The sequence below is a fragment of the Prorops nasuta genome, unplaced genomic scaffold (genome assembly GCF_024137725.1).
Source record: "Prorops nasuta isolate Cenicafe-Biocafe unplaced genomic scaffold, Cenicafe_Pnas_1.2 PNAS00035, whole genome shotgun sequence".
In the NCBI taxonomy this organism is placed as follows: Eukaryota; Metazoa; Arthropoda; class Insecta; order Hymenoptera; family Bethylidae; genus Prorops; species Prorops nasuta.
This window is the reverse complement of record NW_027116832.1, coordinates 347,425-363,179: the sequence shown is the minus strand read 5'-3', so window position 1 is coordinate 363,179 and position 15,755 is coordinate 347,425. Positions and strand designations below refer to the sequence as shown.

At 32.2% G+C, this 15,755-nt stretch overlaps 2 protein-coding genes across 2 annotated transcripts; one reads left to right on the top strand and one right to left on the bottom strand.

Moving 5' to 3' along the window:
• The first annotated feature begins 3,106 nt into the window (after positions 1–3,106).
• Positions 3,107–5,832, top strand: LOC136783736 (uncharacterized). The gene is made up of 4 exons (XM_066743994.1): positions 3,107–3,499; positions 3,633–3,767; positions 5,074–5,175; positions 5,466–5,832. Exons 1-4 carry the CDS (start codon positions 3,430–3,432, stop codon positions 5,648–5,650), a joined length of 492 nt encoding a protein of 163 aa, XP_066600091.1. The 5' UTR covers positions 3,107–3,429; the 3' UTR covers positions 5,651–5,832.
• Positions 5,833–5,981: 149 nt separating this feature from the next.
• Positions 5,982–12,153, bottom strand: LOC136783735 (trypsin-like). The gene is made up of 5 exons (XM_066743993.1): positions 12,115–12,153; positions 7,247–7,629; positions 7,073–7,187; positions 6,645–6,853; positions 5,982–6,562 (listed from the first exon to the last, which is right to left on the bottom strand). The coding sequence occupies exons 2-5, from the start codon at positions 7,559–7,561 to the stop codon at positions 6,389–6,391; spliced, it is 813 nt and encodes a 270-aa protein (XP_066600090.1). The 5' UTR covers positions 7,562–7,629; positions 12,115–12,153; the 3' UTR covers positions 5,982–6,388.
• Positions 12,154–15,755: the final 3,602 nt, after the last annotated feature.

The following is a 15,755-nucleotide window of genomic DNA, read 5'->3' as shown; positions in this document are numbered from 1 at the left end:
TGTTAAATCGTTTTCAATAAATCTAAATTTTTAATTTTAAAAACGATATCGGCACCATTTAACGGCTTCAAAAAAATCTAAAAAAATTTGATTCCTCTTTTTTCATCATTCTTAACAAAATAAAAACACCGGAAAAAATTTTCTTTTTTTATGGCCACCCTAATATATATACATAAGTAGACGACTTCTCATCAGCTATCTTTTAATTTTTTTACACAGGAATGTTGAGTCTGCATTCTTTCCCATTATACTTCATTCCAGGTGGACATTTCTTCCCATGCGGTGGTACAACGATGAACCGATGATCTTTATGGTGAGAATGAGGGTGTTTCGTATCATGAGAAAATGCCATGGTTATTGACACCACAGAACTAGAAAATAGCAGAAGAAACGCTGTCAACGTTTCAAATTTGAAGAATCTCATGACTATTCGTAAATTTAATAGCAACTATATGATTGAGAACGACTGAGCTGATTTTTATACCACAAAAATCGTGTGAATTTTTATCTTCTTTCTTTACCTCTTTCTCTTTCAGTTTATTGTACTCGTTTTCTCAGCCGCTTGCTTTCAGTTTCTTAACTCTTTTTTACCTACCAAAGTTTTTAGAAATAAAATTCGAATACTGTGGCGTTTATAATTTTTGACAAATTCGTATAATATTATATAAAAAATAACATAAAATTTGAGAACTAATAATTATTATTCTTAACGATATACATGGTGCCCGAAAAGTTCAGTCCATTTTCAAATAATTTAAAAACAATGTTGATTTTAACATGATGCTTTGTTTATTATGTAAATTACCAAAGTAAAACAAAATTGCACGTTGCAATATATGATATTAATTTAACCCATTTCAGATTGATTACACACCGTGTGTGCAATAACAGTAATGTGCAATTATCAGTTCTTCTTTGTAAACTAATTGCGAAATAAGAATTTCTGGAACTAATGAAATCTGTGAAGTACAGGAAAAAAAATTTCGATCCTGTGAGGACCGTGTTCGAAAAAAATTGTCGTCTCGAATGGGTTAACAAAATTATTTCAAGTATTCGTTTCATTGCACAAATTGAAGTATAAAATAGAACAAAAGTTTAAAAATCTCAGAAATAATTTTAGGCGAGAAATCAGAAGAATCCTGATGACACCATTTTTGGAGAATTATAGGAACATGTTGAAAAAAAAACATTAATTCGTGTTAAGATATTGCACTATTTTCGCTGCATTTTGCTTAGTATTTTTTTAATTTATTGTCAAACCGCGTGAGCTTTGAAAAGTCTATTTCCAAACTAATAAAGATACAAGAGTTAATGATTAAACAAAAATACTCGAAAAGAGTTATATTTTATGTGAAAACGCATATAAAAATGTTTAGATTTGCGATAAATTGTTAATAAATATATTTATTGTTTTAAATAGTTTTAATAACTTGTAACGAAGTTCCCCGTTACGTATACGAGATAACGAATAAGGAACATAAAAGCTACCGAACAGTGGATATTATTAATCCCTGCGTTACCGACTCGTGAGATAGGCTCACTAGTGGATTATAGCTAACGTCAAGGATAGACCCCGTTGACAGGCAGAGGCCCGAATGAAATTACCGGCACTCCAGGAAACGATGTCCAGGTTGTCCTGGGAAGTAAGGTAGGGCCATGCCAAACAAACCAGGCAACCTGAGATAAGGAGAAGCGGCTTCGGGGATTCCTAAAAAGAATGATCGTGTCTATAAGTCCCCACGAGGAGGGGAGATAGAACATCGAGTCTGGCTTGAACACTGGTTACGCGCTTCAAGCAGGCTGCGCGAAAGTCGTGCGCAGACTGCCATAACAGGCAGTCGGAACGCGACCATGGCACTGGGCTGATGTGTCCGTGCGTGCTGGTGAGCGCGTGACGCGACACGCAGACAGCCATGGGTCCGTTCGCGTACGTGAGGCATGTGCTATAGGCCAGCCTGCACGTACGTCACAACTGGATACCGGCCAATGCATAGTGGGTTGTGCAGGGGCGTAGTTAGCCCGTTGGAATGTGTCTCGGTACCCTTCGTAATCCCATAGGCTTGCGCTATGGCTGGACGGGCCGCAAACATTGCCTCCGTAGTGGTCCGCTCCTGGCAAACTCTATGCTTGGCAAAGATACCGCATGATCCCGCACTCTTCACCACCACCTGTGCGTGGGTGGTATGTATGCCCCTCAGCAGATAGGTCTGCGAGGCTCGGACTTCCGCAAGGAACCCTCCCCTCTCTCCCCGACCTATCATACTGAGCGACCCTGGCTACCGCTACCGTCCTAATGCATGGCCGCAGGGCCGTATTAGGTGCATAGAGAATGGAGTCGAAAGACTCAAATGATAACGTAGGGTTGTTGGTCACCCAACTGACCATCTGGCGCCCTGTTAACGATAGATAAGGATGGGCGAAGGTAATGAAAATCCCGTAGAGTGAGTGGCCCCTCACACTGACGGGAATAACGTTACAAACTATAATGTCTTTTAATAGTCTAATGATAAAAATTAGAAATATTTCTTAGAATGTTATCTAAAAATATTTTCGATAAAAGAGTCGAATCTTCTTGGTATTGATAATGAAGAAATTTTCTATACGTTACAATGATGCTTGAACCTTAATCCAAGTATCACAGCTATAATGACGTATAGCATTATTAGAATACAAAATTAATATAAAATTGACGTTCTTTATTCTAAATAATTTCTAATCAAGGAATTTTTTTAAAAATACGTAAAAAAGGGACTTTAATTTTATATGATTCAGATGCACGAATGACATGAGTTGTTACTGTAATTATGACGTTGAAGTAAAATTTTCTGTCATTATGACGTATTTCTTCATTATTTATTAATCAAGAACTGACTTTAAGGTGACTCACTTTACCACATGAGAAAATATTCATTTATCAGTGATATTTAATTTTTGACACCTTCGTTGTATAGTCGAGAATGACCACATCGTCATGGTACGTTTGATAGGAAAGAGTACGATAAGGCTAAACCAAAGATGAGAGAAAGATAAGAGAAAGATAAGAGGTAAAAACTTAACTGTATAAAAGCATATTGATTCTATCATTTCTTTACTGTCTATGGTCAGAAATAGACAAACTGCGAAACTGGCAAGATGAAACTCACATTATGATAAAAAAATGTTAAAATGAAGGCAAAGTTCTGCTGATGAGAAAGTTTAGATATGATTTTTTTTTAAACCATATCAACGAGAAGATTGTCTTGATAAGAGGTTCAAGTTGCAATAACTGTGGTATATTGGATCGACAAATAGAATCAAATAGGATTTGAATACCTTCTGTATAGGACTAACACTTTTGCAGCCTTTGTTCTCTACGTTCATTTTGTATTCAGTGTATTAGTGATTTTTTTTTTTGCAACGACAACAAAGTTTTTGTAATTTTCACCAATCATGGCAAAGATATTATCTATTTTGCAATTAATATTTGTGGTTTTAGTGATTTTACCTGGATTACAATCAGGTATATTATTTGTGATACATGAAATGATATAAAATACTGCTAAAGTATTCTGTTTTATTTGATTGATTTAAAATATAATGCTGTGATTTAAATAATATAATATATTATATTTTTGTTTTCTTTTTTGACATAGCTAAAAAAGAAATAAAATGCTATTTATGTAGTGGAGAGTGTTCATGGCCATCTCCACAAATAAAGTGTAATACTGATTTTCCTAATGGTACCACCACGTTAGAAGCTGCTTCTATGATATCAAAAATGGATGCAGGTAATTCTCTTGATATACTATTAATAAAAAGTCATCTTTCTTTATTGTAATTAAAAGCAAAATAATATGTAAAAACATCTAAGTTAAACACACGTGTCCCTTTAGTCAATCTCTCTTTGAGTAGATTTACACCATTAATCAATTCTATAGATATGTTAATAGTTCGCTTTTAACGGGATCCCTCACGCGTGCTTGACCGACAGTACAAGTCAATAAACATTTCGTTTAATAAAAGTCAAATCCGAAGCAAATTGCAAAAATGGGCTTCTTTATGACAAGGTACCAATTCTAAGGAGTCAATCGAGCTTAAAAAAATTCAAATCGGATGAAGAATAACGCTGTACCACTGTCCCGCGTTCTTGAAGTGGAAATAACCAAAAGTAACCTCTCTTCAAGAGCGCAGTACAATTGTACAGCGTTATTTTTCAACTAATTTGAGTGTTTTTAAGTTCGTTTGACTCGTTAGGACTGGCACATTGTCCTGCGAAGCAAATTGAACAATCGGGCGTTTGTTGGACAATGTGCCAGTCATAACGAGTCAAATGAACTTAAAAACACTCAAATTAGTTGAAAAATAACGCTGTACAATTGTACTGCGCTCTTGAAGAGAGGTTACTTTTGGTTATTTCCACTTCAAGAACGCGGGACAGTGGTACAGCGTTATTCTTCATCCGATTTGAGTTTTTTTAAGCTCGAGTGACTCGTTAGAATTGGCACCTTGTCATAAAGAAGCCCGTTTTTGCAATTTGCTTCGCATTTGACTTTTATTAAACGAATTGTTTATTAACTTGTACTGTCGGTAAAGCACGCGTGAGGGATCCCGTTAATAAGAGAGAAACATAACAAATAAATTACCGTATTTACATTATCGTTATCACTCAGATATTGATCTCATAATTTGTTTTATATGTAAAAAATATTTTATTAAAGCCAGAATATATCGAGAATGTTCTTAATGCATGAATCATATTTGATAATCTTATCAGTTATCAATAACTCGAAATAGGATAACGAATAAGGCATATATCTTATCATGCGAAAGACCTAGGTCCAAGATTTACAGGAAAACAAATTTTTCTTTAGCGGAAGTATATAAAATCATTAAGAAAACAATAATAAAATGAATGTAGATTTTATTTAAGTGGAAAAAAATTGCAATATATATTGATGTATAAAAAAATAAAATTTTACTAATAAATCATTCACATATTCTAAATTTATTATAATTTAAATTCTTATTCATATTTTAGTAAAACTTGTCTATAACATGTAGCAATTCAACTTAGATGTTTTAACTATATTACAGGTAATAACAAGGAACAAAAACAAGTTTCAATTATAAATCAACCCAGGCAAGCTTTGCCAGATGACACTGAGTTTATTTGCTTCAAGTATGTTAATAAAGTTGGTAAGTATTTGTTTCCTTATTATATTATGCAAAATAATAATAATAGGATTTAAAAGATAAAAATCTTGCAATTTTTTATATAATGATTCTTAATAACATATAATTATCATTGACTTTTAATGAGTATAAATTTTGGAATTTAAAAATAATAACAGCAACAGATACAACTTGTTCAATAATTTTCTTTGATGTACAGAAAAAAGAGATATAACTGATTCAATGTGATAGTAAAGTGAATATATTCAATGGTGTCTTATTTCATATGCAAATGATCATATGTGTTTTTACAGCAGGAAGCAAGGACCTCGTTATCAAGGGTTGTGCCACGAAATCTTCTATGTTAGGTTGTGGTACTCTGGTAAATGAATGTAACGTTTGTGATTCTAATTTTTGCAATGCAGCAGGCTCAATGAAATTCATGTTAACTATGTTAATTGTGCCCTTAGTTGGGTTTATGTTCAGTAGAGCTTATTAACACAAAAATCCAAGTGTTGAGAAGTGTCTAACGTGGAGCATTTTATTGTATAGAAAACGGACAAGTGTTTTAACACTAAAGGTTAAACAGTTATTTTATAAAAGGGATAATATTACAATATTATTAGAATTATCATTCGATTTGTACGAATGTAAGCAGAAATAAACATTGGATATAATCTTCTTGAATCTTTATCGTGAAGCATTGTCAGAATTACAGATTTCATTTGAATTAATTAAAGAAATAATTAGATAAATTTGTAATTTTTAAGGATTTTTTGTAATTTTCAAAGTAAAAATTAATTTAACACATATTTTCACCCTACACTGTTATAATCGGTAGTAAAAATGTTTAACTGTAATCCAACAATCGTAGGCCTTTTACATATGTGTCTATGATTTATATTTTTTTCTGGCAAATAATTGTTAAGAGAAATTATAAAAAATAAGTGTGTAGTCACCCAGTGTCAAGGTTTCCTTTATGTTGAATTACAAAAAAAAGAGAATTCTTTGTGTAAATTTTGAGTCTACACGAAATTGATGCAAAATTTTCCGGATACAAAGGTGGGCCAACTTAAATTATCACAAAATATTATTCTAGGTTAGTGTTCAGTATTCAAAGATATTTAATTAGAAGTAAGGCGTTATCCAAACCTCATCCGAATAAATTCAGTCAATCAATATTTTCACATTATTTGTATGTTCAAATTACAATAATTTATTATTTATATTATTCATTCTAAGAGTAATAATCTGTTACTGTGGCATTTATGAAAGATTCCAATTTCTTGATATAAGCGAAGATGGACCCGTAAGTCAGACGCTGTTTAACACCGTTATAAAACTCGTATCTGTAATGGATAGCTACGCCAACTAGGGAATTATCGTAGACTAAAACAGCACCATCGTTACCCTACAATATTAATAAAATAAAATATGAAACTGTACAGATTTTAATGTGATTTGTAATTAACGATTTTTTTCACAATACTTACAATTTTCTCATGAATGTAACCACAAATTTCATGACCATTAAAGGGTATACCATTTTGTTCTATAAATCTTTTACAGCGAGGAACTCTTTCAATTACCACGGTTTCTTGCATTTTTCTAAGTGTAAAGACAGTGTATTGTGGTGGTGGACTAACATTAGTTGCTGGTCCTAGGGGTCTTTCTTTTCCCCAGCCAACAACTGTTCCATACCCTGTAAATTAATTATATGTAAATATGCTAATTACTTAAGGATCTTATTTAATAATTCTAATAGCATATACCAGATTTAAAAATTATAAATAAAACGTTTCAAATTTATCAATGTCAGTCAAAAATGAGATGGCTCTGGATGCAAAAGGAATTCACAATTATTTTTTTTAAATACTATGCAACGAGTTCAATTTGTGTTTTTTATGTAAAATATTCTTACAATCTCCAGAGAATGCTATATCGATTTCCCAAGGATCACGAATTATAATAGCTTCAGGTAAGGCAGCAAAACGAAGAGGCTTCTGGTTATTAGTGACCTTTAGACGTTTTTTTAGCTGAAATAAAATACTATATTTAATAATCATAATCAACACAATAAATAATTAAAACTTACCCTGTAAACACCGATTGTATACACCACAGTTATATGCGAATCGATTCTAGTCATGTTATGAACATGGTAACTTTGTACTTCGTGAGTTTCACCTTCGTTATCCCAAAGGCTGTTCGTTCCAGTACGTATTCTAATCTTGTCTACTTCACTTGTTTTATTAAGAATACAGGCTGCCGTGGTAAGCACAAATCGACGACTAATAATGACGCCATTACAGTGAAAATCGTGTGATGGATATAAAGGTCTATATTTATTTTTCAGCCAATCATAAACTTGCGGTATTGTTCTATTATGCTTTAGCATAATAGCGGCCATATAAGGAAACTCATTAGGTTCTGCCAAATAGCTACCGAGGAGTCTTTCAAATTGAAAACCTAGAATGCCTAAAAGTAGTTATACAAGTTCATTTTCGAAAGATTTTTTTTAATAGTTTTATGCACGGTGACCGTCACATTTGGCAGCCCTTTCGAGAGTAAGATAAATGCTAATTATCTTAAGAGACTAATGTAAGGCAGCATTTTTTCTACACTCAAAAGGAACATCATATATAGATGTACACTCCGGGAAATATATTCTGTCCAAATTATAACTAATTGTTTTAAAAGGCCGTACTTCAATAGCGGTCAATACTTTTCCACATCACGCTGGTTACCCGGTCTAGCAACGAGTCCTGAGCAATAAACTGAGAACAATCGAAGAACCCTAATATACCTGATACTCTAATCACTAATCTAAATTTACAATTTTTGTATTTTTAACCAAACATATTTGAAATTATTATGAATACATTCCTTGTATTTTTAACATGAAAATGAGTCCAAATACAACATTAATCGAACTATTATTTCTTTTAGTTATACCTTGCAGTTGCTACTTTATTATCTATAAATTCTAATAAACATTCAATTTTACTATATATTGTGACGGAATATTTTCCCGTCACAGAATTTTGTTGTTTACGGTAAAGCTAGGTGGGCGCGGTCGGTAATTGGGTCACCGTCGCGCGGCCCACTGGCCTAATTCCGTTAGTGAGTTGTCCGCGGCAGCACGTGCCTGGATCTAGGATCGATTACGCAATAATCCGCGAGGAGCGTTGATCGATCCCGGCACGTGCCAATTGTCGCCGCGAGGACTCACTCTCTTCCTTGGATAGCTTTGACGAGGACGGACCTCCTTCGCTTCGCGACTTTTCGTGTAGGTACCAGCTACCTGTCGTCGGTTTATGGGTTTTATTCCCCCCCCCCCCTCCCAGTTAGTGTTTTCCTCCGGGCTTTTTCGCGAGTGCATGTGCCTGCGTCGGAAGAAGGCGAGGGACCTAGGAATGCTGGTGGAGGAAAGAGAGGCTGCCTGAATTCGTAGATAGTAAAGCAGGTAACGTGGAAACCTCACATCGGGGAAGTACACGCTTTTCTCTTCGTTGCCGTGGGGTTCTCGGGGCAGCGGCGGGTATAGGTGGCAGAAGAAAACCGTCTTTCTGTCAGGAGAGAGCCGGCAATCGGTTTCGTCGTTAATTAGACATTTTGATTGTTATTTGGATGCCGGTTCTTAGGCGGTCGGCCATGTTGAAGGCGGCAGCCACCTAAGGAATCGATTCCTAATATTTCGGGATTATTGTCGTGTGTTTCGGTTGATATTTTTCGGGTTTTCAGGTTATCCAGGACCAGTGCCTTTTTTCGAGTTTTTCTTGTGTTTTGTCCTATTATTTCCAGGTCACAGGTTCACCTAACAAAGAGCCAAAAGCAGAGTGTATTCCGCTGGTTTTTGTTAGATGTTCCTAAAAGTATTTTTATTTAGGTGATCGTAATTTAGGTTCCTAAAAGCATCGGATTAGGACCTGGTAAATGAAAGTTATGTACGGATTCGGTAAAGCCAATTCTAGCACGACCTGAGACGGTCTCAGCCGGTCAAGCCGCGGAATGAAATGGGATGCCTGGCGCCCAAGTAAGAGTTTTTCACCTATGTAGTTATTAATTTCAATAAATTATTGTTAAAGATTAAATCGGCATTCATTTCTTGATTACATTCCGTGTGCCTTGTGCACCTCACGTTCGAACTCGTTTCCCCTCGCGAGTAAAAGGCGAAGAAGTCTGTCCTCGGAAGGTTGTAGTCACAATATCTTCGTTGTGCATTAAGTTAAAATAAATCTCCAAAATATTGGAAAGGACATAAACATTATTAAAAAATTAACAAATATAAATTTTAGTTTAAGATATAATTGACAAATAAATGTAAATATTTTAAAATACTATCTTCAAAAAAAAGGTTAATCATTTCATAAAATTAAAAATTTCAATTTTTTTAGTATGATTCTGCTACGGGTTAATTGATGCTTATTTGGATTATTTATAGACATATTAGAATAAAATAGATTTTGTTTTTTAACAGATTTTAATAAAATGAGAGATGCAAGATATAACTAATATAGAAATAATAATCCGAATAACGTCATATTTGGATTCATTTTTATGTTAAAAATACAAGCAATGTATTCATAATAACTTCAAATATGTTTGATTAAAAATATAAAAATTGTAATTTTAGATTAGTGATTAGAGTATCAGATATATTAAGGTTCTTAGATTGTTCTCGATTTATTGCTCGGGACTCGGTGCTAGACCAGGTATCCAGCATGATGTGAAAAAGTGTTGACTGTTATTGAAGTACGGCCTTTTAAAACATTTGGTTATAAGTTGGACGGAATATATTTTCCGGAGTGTACGCTGATCATACACAGTGGGAAATTGAATCGTGTGTGCTTTTAACTATAGTGTAGTATATCATTTTCCATCTTAAATTACAGAGTGAAACGAGCCGAACCACACACGATTCAATTTCCCACTGTGTACTAATATTATAAGCAATTCCACCAATTCGGGAACTGGTTTACCGACGCACATCCCAGATTTTTTTTATATTCTCAGATCTTGTACTTTTGATCGAAAAATGATTCTCTAATTTTTTTCAGCATGTTTTATCCATTATTTACGACGTGGTTATATTGGAAACTTTTTGATTTTAAGTACCTCCTATCTTTTAATTTATTTTCTATACTTCCTCAAATAACTTAATAAATTTTTTTCTCACATGATTTCCATGTAGAAAAATCTCACCTTTCTAGTGGAATAATTGTTCTTCTAATAACATCACTTTATACCGAGAAATTAGATTTTAACGGGATCCCTCAAGCCCTCTGTAGCCAACATTACGGAACGAAAAACAAGGGAGAATTGTCCAGCGCTATTTTTCGACCAATTACAATGTTTTTGGGCTTGTTGGAATCGTTAGGTCTGGCACCTCGTCATAAAGAAGTCCGATTTTTCGATTTGTTTTGCGTTTAAATATTATTAATGCGAATTTTTAAACAATTTTATTTTTTGAAAAATAAGGCTTAATTATGACAAGGTGCGAGTCCTAATGGTTTCAACAAGCCCAAAATCATTGAAATCGGACGAAAAATAACGCTGGACAATTCTCCCTCGTTTTTCGTTCCGTAATGTTGGCTACAGAGGGCTTGAGGGATCCCGTTAAAGTATAAAAATCAACTTTTCAGGAAATGCGTATTTTTTTCGTAAAGTTGCGAAAATTTCACATGGAACCTGTAACTTTAAAAATGGGATTCCTATTAAAACTCGTCGAATCGATAATAATAATAAAAAGAAAAAAGAAACAATAAATAGTTTACCGCAAGTATTATTGACTATCTCGATTGTTAGGGATGTTTTTTCCAAATATGACATTAGAGCCTCTAATATTTATTCGAAATGACTTAATTTTATTACTGTAAGTGCCGGTGTCTTTGCGTAAAAGTCAAGATTACGTATAGGAGTACCAATCTAAATTTTTTGTTCCCCAACCCTAAATATACTTTTGTTTTGAAAGTTTAAAGTTTAAAATTTGTAGTTTTGAAGTTGATTTAAAAATGAAAAATTATATACAGAGTAGAAAAAACACATTGGGGGAGCTATTACTGCAATTAAAAAAATTTAATCTGGTACTCCTACGTATAATCCCGATTTTTACGCAAAGACACCGGCACTTACAGTAATAAAATTAAGTTATTTCGAATAAATATTACAGGCTCTAGTATCGTACTTGGAAAAAAAGTCCATAAGAATCGAGATAGTCCATAATACTTACGGTACTCTATTTATTATTTCTCTTTTTTTCTATTATTATCGATTCGACGAGTTTTAATAGGAATCCCATTTTGAAAGTTACAGATTCCATGTGAAATTTTCTCAACTTTACGAAAAAAATACTGAAAAAAACGCATTTCCTGAAAAATTGATTTTTATAATTTAAACGCTAATTTCTTCGGTATAAAGTGATGTTACTAGAAGAACAATTATTCCACTGGAAAGGTGAGATTTTTTTACATGGAAATCATGTTTGAAAAAAATTTTTTAAGTTATTTGAAAAAGTATTGAAAATAAATTAAAAGATAGGACGTACTTAAAATCAAAAACTTTCCAATATAACTACGTCGTAAATAATGGATAAAAAATTCTGAAAAAAATTAGAGAGTCATTTTTCGATCAAGAGTACAAGATCTGAGAATATCAAAAAAATCTGGGATGTGCGTCGGTAAACCAGTTCTTGAATTGGTGGAATTGCTCATATATACTATGTTGCATATAATTGTTACTTAATTAAATCACCTAAATAGATCTTTTATTTGTAAGGTAAAATTAAGCTGATAAAATGAATAGAGATAGAGATATTTGAAAAGTCATTAATTTTATTGAAAAGAAATTAAATTTTAGTTAATGCTATTTTGGCTGCTTTCAATACTTTTTGAAAAGATAGCGGTATTTAAGATATTTAATTTAGTTAAAAAAATGCTATATTTTATAAAGTCAGTTACTTACCAAAGGCAGTTGCACTCAAAATGACAAAAACTATTGCAAAGTTTTTAAACATCGTTGCTTCTGTTTATAATTATAAAACTTAGAAAGTGTATTTATATATTTTTTTGTTGTAATATTTTTATATTGCAACACTCACGATTCACTGGAATTTATAGGACTTTTATGATTAATTTATTATTGTTAATATCATTTTTACGTGTCTGTATGTCATAATTCTGAGATTACTTTGTATAGAACACTAAAATATTGTGATATGCTGATAAAATTTTAGTACTTGGAGTCATTTGACGTCTATAGATGTGAAATTTTATGATATATGTATATATATATATCTTCGTTTTTATTATAAAAATAACAAGTAGGAATTTTCCACTTCGAAAAATCTTTTCCAAAAAAAGTTTATGTTGTTTAGCATATTTGTCGTAAGAATTTTTCAGGCAGCTTAAAACTATTAAATAAAATTACTTATCGTAAGAAATGATGTCAGATCAGTTTCTCTTTTATCAACACAAAGCAATAAATAAGTTAAAAACTAAGTTTTCAGTTGAAAAATATGGTTATCTGTTATTTTTAAAACAAAATCACATATAGTTTATTGTATATTTTTGTAGTTTATTTTTAAAGCGTGCAAATCAATTTCTGCTTTATCAGTATCTATATTTTTAGTAAAAATATGGTCGTTTGAAAAAAAAAAACATTCCCCCCTGTTTCCCTACTATTTATAGAATCAGTATAATCATGAGAACATGATATATGTGTGCTGTAGAATAGGATAAGATTTAAAAACTGCTGTCTGTGTCTTCAAATAGTTCGTATGGGGAAAAAGAAATTTTTATAGGATCTTGTTTCAAATTGGGATTCTTTTTGGGAATTTTATTATTATTTAAAAGGTACCCTATACTTTCTTAGATAACCAAAAATATTATAGTCTTTGGATCATTGGTCCTGAAAATTTCACTCTTATCTGAAAACTCATGTCTTCTTGAGCCACTGTTTTAAAGTCCGACTAGACCACTTTCGGTCGTCTTGAGCCTGCTTAGACAACCAACTTGATCATATCCTCTAGATAAATCAACAGAATGGAAGCGGAAATAAACATTCAATTGTATTTTCTTAAATCTTTATTGGTAAGGCATTGTAAGAGTTACAGTAATTTTCAAAGTGAAAATTAATTTAATGCATATTTTCACACACCACATTGACAATCAGCACGTTAAAATATTTAAGTGCAATCCAGTAATCGTGAATCTTTTAGATTCTCTCATAGTTTCTTCTTCTTGCATATAATTGTTAAGAAAAAAAAAAATATCAGTTTATAGTCATTCTTAGTCACAGGTTTCTTTAGGATGGATTACAGAATTAAAGGAATTCTTTGTATAATTTTCAGCTTGCACACGAAATCGATGCAAACATTTTCCGGATAAGAAAATGAATGGACTTTAATTGTCACTAAAAACTATTCCGGTTTAATGATCAGTGTCCCAAGATTAAATTTAAATTGAAGTATTACGTTATCAGGTTCCCATACGAATAATTTTAGCTAAACAATTTTATCACATTATCAGTATATTCAGATTATTATCATTTATTATTTTTATTTTCATTCGTATATTTAATAATCCGTTACTGTAATACTTATGAAATCTTTCAGTTTGTCCATATCAGCGAAAATGTGGCCGTAAGGTTTTTTCTCTTTAGAACCGTCAATCGAAACCTGAACAGGGCCGTTCAAAATTTCATATCTGTAATGGGTAGATATGCCAATAAGAGAATTATTGTAAATTATAGCAGCACCATCAGTACCCTACAATATTAGGATACTAGTAATTGTACAAATTTTACTGATCTATATATATGTCAATAACAATTTTTTTCATAATACTTACTACATCCTGTGTATTATAAGCACATATTTCATGACTATTATAAGGTATATCGAACTCTTTCATCAATTGTGTACAGCGAGGAATACTTTCAATTATTGTTTATTGGATTTTTCTGACTTTAGCAGTAAAATATTGAAAAATTGAGCCATTTCCCATCTATGATGTGTCGGTGTGTATTCCCCAACCAACAATTGCTCCATTTACTGTAAATTAATTTTTTGTGAATGTGATAATTATATAAGATTCCCTCTTAACAGTTTTAACAGTTTAAACCTGGTTTAATGTATTTGTAAACTATGTTTTTGAATTTATCAGTGTTAGTCAAAATAAGGTATTAACTCATATTTTAAAACTGCGATATCATATGAGAAATGTAGTATAATCAAAGAAATTTTTGTCTACGCCTAAAAGTTAAGATTTCAACCCAATTAGAAAAAGAAAATTTGTATCTCATTAGCTGTAGAAGATGTTAATTATTTTTAATGGGATCTGTTTTAAATTATTTTTCTTTTGCAATTAAAACGCTGTCATTCATCAAATTGATATCTCTTTGATTCAGGAGGATAAATGAATTCTTACTTTTTTGCTATGTGGCAATTTAACCAACTCACCCTACACTTATCATCAGCGATAGATTTATTATGAAGTTCTATACGCCCACAGCAATTGTATACTTTTTTGCTAAGAATTTGTTTCGATGACATGGAACTTTTCAATATTGATTCTAAATATTATAGTCTGTTCTATAAAGGTGACAAATTAAATTGAACGAAGCATATTTTCAACTTTATTATAATATTTATAAAAATATTTTGAAAGGAAAAAAATGCTTAAATGGTGTCTACAAAAAACTAGACGATTGTGCTTTTCTATAAAATATTCTTACATTCTCCAGAGGATGCTGTATTGATATCTCCAGAAATACGAGTTAGTATATTAGGTGGTAAGGCAGTAAAACGTATAGGCTTCTGCCCACCATTGATCTTCAGAGAAACTTTTAGCTGTAAAAAAATTCTGTAATTAATAAAAATAATTAATCTAGTAAATAATTAAATCTTACCTTGTAAACACCGATAGTGTAATCCACCACAATTTCGCCTGATTCCTGTTTAGTTTTGTTATGAAGATGATAAATTTGTACTTCGTGAGCTTCACTATCGCCGTCCCAAAGAAAGTTCGTTCTAGTACGTATTCTAAGTTTATCCAGATTATTTTTGTTGTAAAGAATACATTGTGCCGTGGTAAGCACAAATTGAGGACTAATAATGACACCATTACATTGAAAAGTGTGTGATAGTGTTACATTTCTCCTTGTTGATTTACTCAGGTCATCACTAATTTTTAATAATTGTTGATCATTTTTCATCATAATAGCGGCCATATAGGGAAATTCATTAGTCTCTGCCAAGTCGCTAGAAATGAGCCTTTGAAAGTAATAAAAATCTGATGTGCCTAAAAGTAATCATGCATGTACATTTGCGAAAGGCTTTTTTAAAGAAGTTTTATATAAGATATCAGTCACATTTAGCATCCCTTTCGAGAGTAAGATAGCTGTTACATATAATAAAGGAATCATGGAAGTCACCATTTTCCTACGCTCAAAAGGGTCGTCATTATATATATAAATATATATACAGTGATCGTACTATGTATTTCATTTTGTACATATATAATAATGTTACTTACTAAATTACCTAAATAGATCTATTGCTTTTGTAAGATAACATTAAACTATTAAGATAGAAAGAGAAAGAG

Bases quoted from the DNA above. Each gene is read 5' to 3' on its own strand.
- LOC136783736 (XM_066743994.1), top strand. From the start codon at position 3,430: ATGGCAAAGATATTATCTATTTTGCAATTAATATTTGTGGTTTTAGTG. The intron at 3,768-5,073 runs GTAATTCTCTTG...ACTATATTACAG, and splicing joins GATATCAAAAATGGATGCAG to GTAATAACAAGGAACAAAAA. The intron at 5,176-5,465 runs GTAAGTATTTGT...GTGTTTTTACAG, and splicing joins CAAGTATGTTAATAAAGTTG to CAGGAAGCAAGGACCTCGTT.
- LOC136783735 (XM_066743993.1), bottom strand. From the start codon at position 7,561: ATGGCCGCTATTATGCTAAAGCATAATAGAACAATACCGCAAGTTTAT. The intron at 7,188-7,246 runs GTAAGTTTTAAT...ATTTTATTTCAG, and splicing joins ATACAATCGGTGTTTACAGG to CTAAAAAAACGTCTAAAGGT. The intron at 6,854-7,072 runs GTAAGAATATTT...ATTAATTTACAG, and splicing joins TATAGCATTCTCTGGAGATT to GGTATGGAACAGTTGTTGGC.